At 35.9% G+C, this 14,576-nt stretch overlaps 1 protein-coding gene across 4 annotated transcripts in view; it reads left to right on the top strand.

The window, feature by feature from the left end:
- The first annotated feature begins 7,801 nt into the window (after nt 1-7,801).
- LOC113914088 (small VCP interacting protein) overlaps nt 7,802-14,576 on the top strand; it is a 42,451-nt gene continuing 35,676 nt past the window's right edge. For all 4 annotated transcript variants that reach the window (XR_003517376.1, XM_027578913.2, XM_027578910.1 and 1 more), the window contains exons 1-3: nt 7,802-7,967; nt 10,044-10,094; nt 10,566-10,679. Coding sequence is in view for 3 of the 4 variants with exons in the window: in XM_027578913.2 (XP_027434714.1) it covers nt 7,914-7,967; nt 10,044-10,094; nt 10,566-10,679 (219 nt within the window). In the remaining variant the exon portion in view is untranslated. The remainder of the gene's footprint in view (nt 7,968-10,043; nt 10,095-10,565; nt 10,680-14,576) is intronic.

The following is a 14,576-nucleotide window of genomic DNA, read 5'->3' as shown; positions in this document are numbered from 1 at the left end:
AAGGCAATACATGAAAGACCCACAGCTTATATCATCATCAATGGGGAAAAACTGAGAGCTTTTCCGATAAGGTCAGGAACATGACAGGGATGTCCACTCTCACCACTGTCATTCATCATAGTACTGGAAGTCCTAGCCTCAGGAGTCAGACAACAAAAAGAAATAGAAGGCATCCAAACCAGCAAGGAAAAGGTCAAACTTTCACTCTTTGCAGACAACATGATACTCTGTAGAAAACCTAAAAGACTCTGCCAAAAAATTGTTACAACTTATACAGGAATTCAGCAAAGTCACAGGATATAAAATCAATGCACAGAAGTCTGTTGCATTTTTATACACCAATAATGAAGCAGCAGAAAGGGAAATCAAGGAATTGATCCCATTTACAATGGCACCAAAACCCATAAGATACCTAAGAATAAACCTAACCAAAGAGGTAAAAGATCTGTACTCTGAAAACTATAGAACACTTATGAAAGAAATTGAAGAAGACGCAAAGAAATGGAAAAACATTCCTTGATCATGGATTGGAAGAACAAATACTGTTAAAATGTTTACACCTCCCAAAGCAATCTACACATTCAATGCAATCCCCATGAAAATACCACCAGCATTTTTTACAGAGCTGGAACAAAAAATTCTAAAATTTGTATGAAACCAGAAAAGACCCCAAATAGCCAAAGTAAAGTTGAAAAAGAAAACTAAAGCTGGAGGCATCACAATTCTGAACTTTAAGCTGTATTACAAAGCTGTAATTATCAAGACAATATGGTACTGGCACAAAAACACACATGATCAATGGAACAGAATAGAGAATTCAGAAATGGACCCTCAACTATCTGGTCAACTAATCTTCGACAAAGCAGGAAAGAATATCCAATGGAGAAAAGATAGTCTCTTCAATAAATGTTGTTGGTAAAATTGGACAGTCCCATGCAGAAGAATGAAACTGGACCACTTTCTTACACCACATACAAAAATAAACTCCAAATGGATGAAAGCCTAAATGTAAGACAGGAATCCATCAAAATCCTAGAGGAGAACACAGGCAGCAACCTCTTTGAACTCAGCCACAGCAACTTCTTACTAGACTCGTCTCTAGGAGGCAAGGGAAACAAAAGCAAAAATAAACTATTGGGACTTCCTCAAGATAAAAAGTTTCCGCAAAGCAAAGGAAAAAATCAATAAAACTAAAAGGCAACCTATGGAATGGAAGAAGATATTTGCAAATGACATATTGGATAAAGGGCTAGTATCCAAAATTTATAAAGAACTTATCAAACTCAATACTCTAAAAAAATAAAAAATCCAGTCAAGAAATGGGCAGAAGACATGAACAGACATTTCTCCGAAGAAGAGATACGAATGGCTAGCAGACACATGAAAAGATGCACAACATCACTTGGCATGAGGGAAATATAAATCAAAACCACAATGAGATACCACCTCACACCAGTCAAAATGGCTAAAGTTCACAACTCAGGAAACAACAGATGTTGGCAAGGATGTGGAGAAAGGGGAAACCTCTTACACTGTTGGTGGGAAGGCAAACTGGTAGAGCCACTGTGGAAAACAGTATGGAGACTCCTCAAAAAGTTAAAAATAGAACTACCCTATGACCCAGCAATTGCACTAGTAGGCATTTATCCAAAGGATATAATCATAGTGATTTGGAGCCCAGATGTCTATCGACTGATGAATAGATAAAGATGTGGTGTGTGTGTGTGTATGTGTGTGTGTGTGTATATATATATATATATATATAATATATATAAATATGTCTATATATACATATGTATATATTATATATATTATAATATATGTGTGTATATATTATATACATGTAATATATGTAATGGCAAGATTTCATTCTTTTTGATGGCTGAGTAATATTCCACTATATATATATGGTCATATTCCATTATATATATAAATCTCACAGATTTTATATATATATACACATCACACATTATATGTATACATTATATACATTATATGTATATATGTATATATACATGTATAGTATATAAACATACAATTATATATATATAAAATCTGTGAGATTTATATATATAATGGAATATGACCATATATATATACATATACATATATATATATATATATATATATATATATATATATAGTGGAATATTACTCAGCCATCAAAAAGAATGAAATCTTGCCATTTGCAATGACATGAATGGAGCTAGAGTGTATTATGCTGAGCGAAATAAGATAATCAGAGACAAATACCATATAATTTCACTCATATATGGAATTTCAGAAACAACATTGATGAAGATTATAGAGAAGGGAAGGAAAAATAAAAAAGATAAAAACAGAGAGGGAGGGAAACCGTAAGAGACTTTTAACTATAGGAAACAAACTAAGGCTTGCTGGAGGGGAGGAAGGTGGGGGGATGGGTTAAATGGATGATGGGCATTATGGAGGGCACTTGTAATTAGCACTGGGTGTTATATGCAAGTGATGAATCACTAAATTCTACCCATGAAACTAATAATACACTGTATGTTAACTAACTTAAATTTAAATAAAATCTGAAAAAAAACAAAAAATTAATATGGGAAAAGAGATTTTCTTTGCTATATATTTATAATGATATGTGTTGAAATAAAATGTTTAAAATCTTTACAGAGTCCTTGGAAAGAGTTATAACTAAAGGCTATGTTATATATTGATATTACAAATAAGCTATCATGTAATCAAAATTTTCATTTAAGGTAAAATTTGAATATTGAATTACATTTTACTTTTACATATAAAATGATGATCACATCTGTCTTTGTAAAATGCTGTCTTAACTACATAAGTAATTTCTAACATGTAAATGCAATTATCACAATTATTTTATAAATAAATTATTGACTATTGAATTAACAAAGATATTATGTTCAGTGACTGATTTTGCAGTTTCCAAAATAAAGAGAGGAGAAACAAAATGAACCCCATTTATTGCCTGGAGGAGTATTCCAGATCTGGACAGATCTGTTTACTCTTTGTCTATTATCAATATCCAATGTCTAATACCAAATCAAAATTCTTAGGCATGCCAAGAAATAGAAAATTGTAACATGTAATCAAAAGGAAATCAGGTCAATAGAAAGAGATACAAACTGAAGAGATGACAGACTTAGAAGAATTAAACATCTATTATCAATATGTTGGTTATGCTCAGCAATTTAAAGAAAAATGTGAATGCAACAAGGACAGAAATTAAAGATTAAAAAGGACTAAATGGAACTTTTAGAACTGAAAAATATCTGAAAGTTTGAATTTCAACAAGTGATATTAACGTATATTTGATGTAAAAAAAAGTAACTGAAATTTAAGATACAGCAATAGAAATAGTTCAAACTGAGGCAAAGAGGAAAAAAACTAGGAAAATGATTAGCTCCTTGCTGAATTGTGAGATAATATCAAGTGGTCTAATGTATGAAATATTAGGAATGTCTGAATGCAGGAGGATGGGAGTAAAAAAAATTCCCAAAATGTTTCCAAATTTGATGAAAATGAATCCCACAAATCCAGAAATTTTAATGAACAACAAGCAAGATAAAGACCAAACCTTACAAAAGTACCTGATACTCAAACTGCTGAAAAACATCAAAAAGAGAAAGGAAACATCATGGGGGACTGGGGTACATCAGCATTAGAAACCAAGTAAACCAGAATGACATCTTTAAAGAAAAAAAAAGTTTTATATGGAGCAAAAATATCCTTCAAAACTGAAAGCAAAAATGCAGAATATTTTCTTTAGCAGACTTGCATGAGAAAGTTCTTTAGGTGGAAGAAAAATATATCAGATAAATTTTTGGATCTTCATGAAACAATGAAGAGCTCTGGAAATGATACATATATGTGTAAATATAAGAGAATTCTAATTTTTAGCTTAAAAAATAATTGACTGTTTTAAGCAAAATTAATGTATTTTGGTATTAATAACAGGCAGGATAAAATGTATGACAACAATAACAAGGGGTGGGAGAGGGTTAATGGAAGTACAATTCATTGAAAGCTTATATTTTACACAAAGAAGTATATTGTTTGAAGGGAGACTCAGATGTTAAGGATACATATTGTAAATACTAGAGAAACTAACACACACAAAGAGATATAGCTATTTGTGGAGATAAAAATGTAATGCTAAAAATCCATCCAAAGAAGAAGAAAAAAGAAAGGATGTGAAAATAAAATAAATGGCAAGATGATCAATCCCAAACTGATCAATAGCTACACTAAATGCAAATGGTCTAAACACTCCAACTAAAAGGAAATAGCAAGAACTGTAAAGGATTTTAGATTTTACTTTTACAAGATAGCAGGTTAGACTACCATAGTTTCATAGAGGCTGGCAGAAAACAAAGGACTTTGTTACTTCAAGTGCATGCTTACTGTTGGTTTCCCTTGACTCCCAAGCCCCATGGGGGGGCAGATATGCCCAGGTGGATGCTGTGCACACAGTGGGTTTGTATCAGAGCTAAGGAAGTCTCAATCTTCCATAAGAGGTTACTAGCAAACCTACCCAGCTTTTGCTCTGGAGGAGACATTATCTCCATGATGCTAGACAGTAAACAAATCTGCTCTAGAGGAGACTGTACCTTCCAAGTTTGCTTACTATACAAACATCCTTGAAAAGACAGTCTAGAACAAAAAATATTAAAACCTTTGCTTAGAAAACAGAAACATGAAAGACCCATGGAGAATTTTCCCCCAACAGGCAGAGACTATTAAACTGGATTTTTAAAAATGCAAAAAGAGCTATGAACTATTAGAAACACACTTTGCATATAAATATTAATAGGTTTAAAAATTAAATATATACAATGAAAACAAAAATCTTAAGAAAACTAAAATGGCTATATTAATAACATAAGTTGGTTATCAGAACAAGTTATATTATTGGTGCTAAATATTTTATAATGATAAACATATGCATCAAAATATGTTAACCAAAGAATTCAAAGAATAGACAAATCCACAATTATAACTCATATAAACATTCCTCTCTTAGAAATGGATGAGAAAATCAGTAAAGAGATAGAAGACTTAAATGACATTACCAGCCAATTATCTTACTGATATTTAAAGAATACCTCAACATAAACAGAACACATAGTCTTTAAAGTATACCATGAAACAATAAAATAGACCATCTGCTGGGCCAAACTCTAAGTGGATTCATAGGATTGAAGTGATAATATGTACTTTGGTCACACACATACACACACACACACAGAAACAACAAAAACACAAGAAAACCTTTTAGAACTAATTAAAGAACATAAACATTCCATAAAGTGGACAAAAGACTTCAACTATTTCTAAAAAGATATACAAATAGCCAAGATGTACATGAAAATGTGGGAAATTAATGAAAATACCACTATACACCTATTTGAATTAGTAGAACTTAAAAAGCTGACCGTACCAACTTTGGTTAGGATAAGAAACAACTGGTACTCTCTTACTTACATCATTGCTATGGAAGTGGTATAAGCACTGTAACTTACCAAAAAAAAAAAAAAAAAATCCCTGACAGTTTTCCATATATGTGAAATATGACTCAGTTATTCCACTCAGGTGTTCGCTGAAGAGAAATAAACATGTTCACACAAAGAACTGTACATGAATACATAGAGCTTTGTTCATAACAGCCTGAAAGAGCAAACAGCCCATTAAGTCCATGGATAGGAAAACTGATTTTTAAAATGTGTATCAGGGTGCCTGGGTGGCTCAGTTGGTTCAGCACTGGCTCTTGCTTTCGGCTTGGGTCGTGATTCTGGGGCTGTGGGATCCAGCCCTGCACTGGGCTCCGTGCTCAGCTTGGAGTCTGCTTGGGATTCTCTCTTCTCCTCTTCCTCTGCTCCCCCCCCACCCAAGTAAATGAAAAAATCTTAAAAAAAAACTAAAAATAAAATGTATAGTTACTTATATGATGAGCACTGAGTATTCTATAGAATTGTTGAATCACTATATTGTACACTATAGAAACTAATACTGTTTATTAACTACACTGGATTTAAAATAATATAAGGTATGTCTACAACAATGGAATATTATTGAAGGAACTTACAATAACACTAATGAACTTTAAAAACTTTATCTTAATGGAAAGATAAAGCACATACGATATTCCATTTATCTGGAATTCTAGAAAATAATCAACCCATAGGGATAGAAAGCAATCAGTGTTTATGGGAAATGGGAATATATGGGGAAATAAATAGATGGGAAAATATCCCATGTTCATAGATCAGAATTAATATTGTTAAAATGTCCATACTACCAAAAGCAATCTACAGATACAATGCAATCCCTATCAAAATTCCAATGTCATTTTTCACAGAAATAGAAAAACATCTTAAAATTTGTATGGAACCACAAAGACCCTGAATTGCCAAAGCAGTCTCAAGAACAAGGCTAGAATCATCACATTTCCTGATTTCAAACTATATTACAAAGCTATTGTAATCAAAGCAGTACAGTTTGGCATAAAAACAGACATAAAGACCAATGGAGCAGAATAGAAAGCCCAGAAACAAATCCACATACATATGGTCAGGTCACAAAGGATCCTAGAACACACAATGGGCAAAGGGCAGTCTCTTCAGAAAATGGTGTTTGGAAAACTGCACAGCCACATGCAAAAGAACAAAAATGGACTTCTTAACACCATACACAAAAATCAAGTCAAATGGATTAAAAACTTGCACATAAGGCCAGAAACCATCAAACCAGAAGAAAACATAAGCAGTAAGCTCCTTGACATTGGTCTTAGTGATATTTTGGATTTGACACCAACAACAAAGGCAACAAAAGCAAAAACAAGTGGGACTACATCAAGCTAAAAAACCTTCTGCACAGCAAAGAAAACTACAAACAAAATGAAAAGGCAGCGTATGGAATGGGAGAAAATATTTGCAAATCACACATCCGATAATGGGTTAATATCTAAAATAACACAAGTAAATCCTACAACTGAAGAGCAAAAAAACAAATGACCCAGTTAAAAAAAATGGGCCAAGAACCTAAATGGACATTTTTAGTATATGTGCTGCCGAAAGGAGCACCTAAATGGACATTTTTTCAACAACATACTAATAGCCAACAGGTCCATGAAATGGTGCTCAACATCAATTATCAGGGAAATGCAAATCAAAGCCACAATGAGGTATCAAGTCACACCTGCCAATGATGTCTATTTCCAAAAAGACAAAAGAGATCATTGCTGGCAAGGATGTGGAGAAAAGGGAACCCTGTGCGCTGTTGCTGGGATTGTCAACTGGTACAGCCACCATGGAAAATATTATGGAGATCCTTAGAAATTAAAATTAAAACTACCGTATATATGATCCAGGAATCCCATTTTTGGGTGTAGGGACAAAAGGAAGCCAGAGCATTATCATGAAGAAGTATCTGTAACCTCACGTTCATTGCAGTACTGCAATAGCAACGTATGGAAACAACTTAATCTGCCCATTGACAAATGAATAAAGAAAATGTGGTTATCTATTTCTCTCTCGCCTTCTCTCTGCCCAAAGGCAGCAGGCTTTTCCGCACAAGGAGGCCTTGTACGCCCGCCTGGCAGCGGCCAGGCGGGGCAGGGCAGGGCTGGGCTGGGCTGGGCGCGGTGGGGAATCGCCTCTTGAGGGCGGTGGCGAGAAGCAGGGGCGGGGCGGAGTGACGAGCTGGGGGGCGGAGCCGCGGGAAAGGGGTGGAACGGGGCGGGCCCGGGGGTGGGGCGTTGCCGCAGAGGGGCGGGGCGGAGCCGAGGCGCCGGTCCCGGGTGGGGGCGGGGCGAGGGCAGCGAACCTGGGAAGCCTATCTGACCGCGCAGTTCGCACTGCCGGGTCTGCGGCGGGCCCCGAAAGGGACCCCCAGCCGCTCTCCTGATGGGGCTGTGTTTTCCCTGTCCTGGGGAGACCGCGCCTCCCTCGCCGGACCTGGTGAGTAAGGCCGCGTCCCCACGTCCCCCGGTTCCCGTGTCGGCGGACCCGCGCCGCGCGCACCTGTTCCCCGGAGGGGCGCGCCGGGAGGCCCCGAGGCGTGGGCACCGGGCCGGGCCGTTGGAACCGGGGGCGCGGGCTGGAGAGCTTGCCGGTGGGTGTCTGGTGGCGAAGACGCGTGCAAGCGCCCTGAGGAACCTTGGGTCAGGCGTTGGGACCTGAGCCGCCGACGCCTCCGTGTCGCACTCTCCATTTCCGTTACAAAAAATTGTCCAAAGGCGGCTCCAGGGCGTTTACCTTTCGCAGACTTGGGCGAAATTGGGAGTTCGTAGGACGCAGGCGTACGCGGACGGTGCGGTGTATGGGCCATTCTTGGCGATGCGGTGGATGGAGTCAGGGTGCAAAAAGAATTCCTCTCTTCGTCAGCTGGAGTGTTTAATCTTCTGGGAGATGTGCGTTTTCCTGTGTCTGTACCAGCTGTTTAAGGAAGGTGCTCAGAAGTCTCTTACACTCCTGTGCTTTATTGGATATTGTAGTAGTCAGTGACTTCCCATTACTATTTATCTCTCTTTCGAGTTCTTTTAAAACAATACGGATTTTACTTTGTAAAGGGCGTACAATTTGTAACGTTGCCACATACAGCAAATAAAAATACAGGGTGCCCAGTATTTTTAACTTATTTAAATTAGAATTTTTAGATAAATTTTAGATAAAAAAGAATACATTTTAAAAATAGATGTGCCTCATGCAATATTTGGGACATATTTATACTAGAAATTATTCATTGTCTAGCTGGAATTCCTATTTAGGTGGTTTGTGGTACAATTCATTTATACTTTTGTACCTTTCTATTTACAACAGTATCTTTACATTAGTAGTCCTTACAGGTTGTTGATAACAGAAAAGCTAAATTCCTCTGTTCTTCTATCTAAAAATTCGTTGAAGGAAATGAGTTGTTTCGGGAAGTACATTAACTCTTCAGCCATTTGATTATGGGTACTAAAAATGACCTGGAAGTCGATATGGGAAAGTTTACCTTGTCTTTCTTGCTACGGTTGCTTTTAAATGTTAATTTTGTTTATATGGCTGTTGATAAAGTACCAATATGCCAGCATTTTTTAAGCCCTCCCCCTCTTCCCCACGATAAACACATGGTGCACTACTTGAATGTCACTTTATCTTTGGAGTTTATTGGGGGTCACCCTAACTAAAGCACCCACTCATCATTCCATTTCTTATCCACCATACTCTTCTTTATATTTTCTCAAAGCAGTTACTACTGTTTAACAGACATGTATTTACTTGATTATATTTACCTGTGTGCCCTCATTGGAATGTAAGTTCCATCTGTGTGGAAGTGTTTGTGTTTTTTCACGGCTGCATCCTCAGTACCTAGAAGAGTTCCTGACGCGTCGTAGTTGCTGGGTAACTATTTGTCCATTGAATGAATGAATGTATGTATTGTGGTATGAAAAACAAAGGAACTATTAACACAGCTGCCAAGAAATTCTATTTACTGTCTTATATATTTAAAGAATTTATAATTTGTAATTAATAATAGCAGCACATGATATAAAAAGTAATATCCACTGTTTCCCAACATGGAGCAGTACCTCTTACAAATTTCCTTCAGGGCTTCCTGTCCTACAAAATGAGATTAGCTCACTTCATTCATGAATATTTCCTGAAAATACCAGCCTACTTCAAACCACGTATTTCCTTCCTTGTCTTATTAAATGTCATTTGTTTTATTATTGCCCTGACTAGCTTGTAAGCCCCCTTTTAAAAAAAAAAAAAGCAAATGAATTATTTTATAGGCCAACCTGAATATATATGCATGTATAATATAACGTATATGTGTCTTATCATGTACTTATTTGAAGCTATATCGATTGGAAGAATGAAATTCAGGAAGTTGGGTATTTCATAAACACTGTAAATAGTGGCAGTCTTAGTGGGACATTTTGAACAAGTACTAAATATTTTTGTAAATTGGTTATATTATCTCTAAGATATAAATTATCCATGATGATGTTTCGTTTTATTTTAAAACATTTTCTTACACATTTTCTTTAGGAAGAGAAAAGAGCAAAGCTTGCAGAGGCTGCAGAGAGAAGACAGAAGGAGGTAAGAGTAGAAATAAAATTCTGCCCATGTCGATAACTGTGTACTTTATTCTACTTATCACTAGTATCTCTAATGAAAATGGTGTCTGATAACCTGTAAATTTACATGTAATCATCTTTCAAAATGATCTCTGTATTTCTGTAGGTTACATTAATGCATTTATATCATTTAATGCATGAAAATTACGGATGTCTTCTGTAATGTGAGATGCCCCTTTAATAACCTTCTTCCTTGGGATAATATGACAATGCCTTATAAAACACTGACAGATGTGAAATTTAAGGAAAAAATACCCAATGAAGAAATAATAATATGTTTTATATAAAGCCGTTGTAGAAATAGTCTAGTTCTTTATAACCAAAGATAAAACCCCTCACCTCCAAAGAAAAACCTAAAAAGCAACAGATGCCTTTTGGATACTGAATACTGATTTTTGTTGTTTTTCTGTACCACTTAATAAATTTTCTAAAGGCTGCATCTCGGGGCATTCTGGATGTTCGGTCTGTGGAAGAAAAGAGAAAGAAAAAGGAAAAAATAGAAAAACAAATGGCTGAATCTGGGCCCCCACAAGAAGGTGGACTTAGGGTAAGTATTAAAATTTACTTAAGGTTTAATTTACCTGGAGTTTTTAAAAACTTCAGTAGCAGTCTATTCAATAATTTCCTCTTGCAATGGATTATCAGGAAATTTTGAATTAATTTAAAAACATGAATAATAGAGATTGGAAGAAGTGCCAATTTATTTGGACATTCCAACATTCATTGTAATAGATTTGCCTTCTTTTTCCCAAAAGGAAAAAAGATTGTTTTTCCTGATTATCTTAACACTATGTCTTAGTACTTTATATAATTAATATATAGGAAACTTAATATGAAGAATATAAAGAACATAAAAATCACCCCAAGTCATTTTGACAGGCGTCATTTTTAACATCCATTTATACATTAATCTTATTAAATTGGATTACACTATGGATTCTTTTTTTTTTTAATATAACCTACATTTTTTACTCAGTGATTTGAAGTTTTTGAGCTTTCCATTGTCACTCGTTATCATAGTTAAGTAAATGTCAATTTGGACAATAGGGTGTATGGGAGGGTAAGTGTGATACGTGTACCTCCCACCTCCCAATGTAGCAGTTGCAGTTCTTGACACTGGAAATATAATGATAGACAAGTTAAACAGGTCTCTGAATGTGGGGAGCTTTATAGGCTGCAGGACTATAAAGGTTTTATTTTACTTGTTAAAACTCAATAAAATAATTGTCCAGATATTAAGATTTTATTCTTTGGTCCATTTTTAAAGGAAATAAATTTCTTAAGTCTGTTTGTGAAAAGACAATGTCCTGAATTTCAGTTGTTTATATTTAACTTGTCAATGATTTATTAGCACTTATTTAGCTGATTTACTGTCTTCTCAATTGTTTTTTTTTTTTAATTTTTAGTTTTTTTAAGTCTAGTTAATACACAATGTTACCTTAGTTTCAGGTGTACCACATAGTGATGCGGCTTCTCAGTGCATTTTGCTATGCTCACTTCAAGTGTAGCTACCCTCTGTCACCATACAACACTATCACAATACCACTGACTTTTTTTTTTTTTGCTTCTAAAACTATATATGAAAAAACATACATGTATATATCCTCCTAACCTGTGGGGCAGGCCATTTAGGAGCCTCCTGATCAGAGGTGATTCTGGCTCAGGAATATCACATAGAGATAAGATTTATCTGTGTGTATTTCACCATTGTATAGTCATCTAATTTTGTTTAATAAAGGAAATTAAAAGAAAACAAATTTTTTATCATTAACTTTTAACAGTGTGTAGAATAATTGGTTTCAATGTTAAGATAAATAACTGTGACCTTTGTGCTTATATTTTTTTATATGCCTCCACAATAGAATAGAATAAATCTACTGTGAAGTAAAACAGCTGGTTGATACAAAGCCATATATTTATCAGAAGTATAGATGTTTAATTATTCCACTAAGATATAGGTCTGTGCCACCAGGTTTACTTCATAGAAGGTTCTCAAAAACAAACAAACAAATTATGAAAATTAAATTGTAGGACTGGAAATGATGCTGAGTTTCAGTGTTTCATAAGAGAAGAAATGGAGGTACTGTGTGACAATCAAAATCACATATAATGTTATAAGGAAAAGATACTTTATGTGTAGCCAGAATTAAGAAGGTCTTATTTGACATATTCTAAGTGAACAAATTTCACATTAGCTTTTAAACTCTAGGAAAGAAAGCAGCTTTCTTAATTAAACCTGAAGTATAGCCTGAAACCTATAGATTAGAAATAAATTGGGCCATGTACTGCTTCTGGTCCCTTCAGAAGTGCTCAGAATAAAATCATCCTAATTTTAAATTTAGTACCTATTTTTCTTTGTGTACTGTTCTTCAAGAAAGCTCTCTGGTTCCATTAATAAAAATCACCCTCAAGGCCATCAAAGTTGGACAGTGGCTCATTCTGATAAACCACAGCTGTTACACACTGTGTCATTTTCCCTTGGAATATTCCTAATCACTTCTACCATTAATACACTAGCTTTAAGGGACATCCTCCTTATTCCTTGACCATCTGCATAGATCATCAAAAGCAGACAGTGAAGTTCAAAATCAATTTCCAGAGGCTCAGAGCTAACAGAAGGGGGAACATAAGACAGAGTGTGACTTTAATTTCCAAACTCCTTGGCCTAGGGTCCTTTAAAGACTGCTGCCAGGCCTGTTCTACAGGCTGGCCTGGAGGGTTCTATTATGTAGCTAGATTCTTCCTAACTGGACTCCATAGTCTGAGGAAAACACGTCCTTTCCCTGTCTTCATGAACTCCACATATTCATCTCCTGACTAGCTCTGCCTAGGATAATTGGCATTGGCAATGCTCACTATCTTCTGGAAAGGCAGCCTTATTTTTTATCTTTCTGATTTCTTTTTATTGATACACAATGTTACATTAGTTTCAGGTATACAACATAGTGATCCACAAATCTATACACTATGCTGTGCTCACCACAAGTGTAGCTACTACCATCTCTCACTGTACAACCCTATTACAGTACCTTCGACTATATTCTCCAAGCTCTACCTTTTTTCCCCATGACTTATCATTCCATAATTGGAAACCTCTATCTCCCACCACCCTTCACCCATTTTGCCCATCCTCCCACCCCCTCCCCACCAGCAACCATCAGTTTGTCTCTGTATTTATGACTCTGTTTCTGCTTTTTAATTTTTTTTTGTTTTTTAGATTCCACATATAAGTGAAATCATATGGTATTTGTCTTTCTCTGACTTATTTCACTTAGCGTAATACTCTAGTTCCATCCATGTTGTTGCAAATGGCAAGATCTCGTCCTTTTTTTAATGGCTGAGTAATAGTCCCTATTGTGTGTGGAGGAAGGGCACATACAGCACATCTTTATCCGTTCATCTAGCGATGGACACTTAGATTGCTTTCATATCTTGGTTGTTGTAAAGAGTGTTGCAGTAAACATACAGGTGCATAGGTCTCTTCAAGTTAGTGTTTTCATTTTCTTTGGGTAAATACCCAGTAGTGGAATTACTGGATCATATGGTATTTCATTTTTAATTTTTTGAGGGATTCCCCCCCCCCATACTGTCTTCCACCGTGGCAAGGCTTGTTTTAAAAGGTCAGTGTGAGGCTGGCATCCAGGTGCACGCTAATACCAATACAGGATATAACAGTACAGGAGTGTGGCATACCTCTCGTGCAGTGGCTCTCAACCCTAGCCGCATGGTAGGATCTCAGGAGGAACTTTCTAAAAAGGTTGACTCTTGGGTCCCACCTCATACCAATCAAGAATCTCTGAGAGTGGAGTTTAGTCATCAAGACTTTTGAGCTCCTCAAGGTAGCCTAATGCCAAACCAGATTGAGAATCACTACGCTAGTGTTTTTGACACTAGTCTTCAGAGATATATTGTGGGAAATAGAGTCCTATGTTAAAAAAATATATATATTTTAAAATCCTGGGTCCTGTCTTGTATCCTGAATCCTTTTCTTAGAGATTAAAAAAGGCACAGTGTTCAAGTCTCTAAGAGGTCCTAAAATAAACAAAAGTAACTTTACTTGGATTAACCCTAAATTTTCAAAACTTAAATACAGACTTTTAAAAAATATGTAACACCCAATAAAATTCCTTGGATGTACATGAAAACCACTGCTCAAGAGACTAGTAAACACCTGGTACCATCCTAGTGGCTCTTTTCAGAATTTACTACTGCAGATTTAAGAGTTGATTGAATAGAAAAACAAAGTTTCTCAAGTCAAGCAAGGAAAAGACTTTGCCAAACCATTGCTTGCTTTCTGCCAGTTCTTGCCTCCCTGCCTCAAACAAGAATTCCTCTATTTTTATTTTATAGGTTTCATTGTTTTTATTTTGTGGTGTTTTGTTTTATTTTTCCTGAACTGATTATTGGATATTTGGGATTTAGCCACCCATTAATCTGCCCAGAT

Source organism: Zalophus californianus, chromosome 11, assembly GCF_009762305.2.
Source record: "Zalophus californianus isolate mZalCal1 chromosome 11, mZalCal1.pri.v2, whole genome shotgun sequence".
Classification (NCBI taxonomy): domain Eukaryota; kingdom Metazoa; phylum Chordata; class Mammalia; order Carnivora; family Otariidae; genus Zalophus; species Zalophus californianus.
Note: the sequence above shows the minus strand (reverse complement) of the source record. Positions and strands in the feature narration are given on the sequence as shown.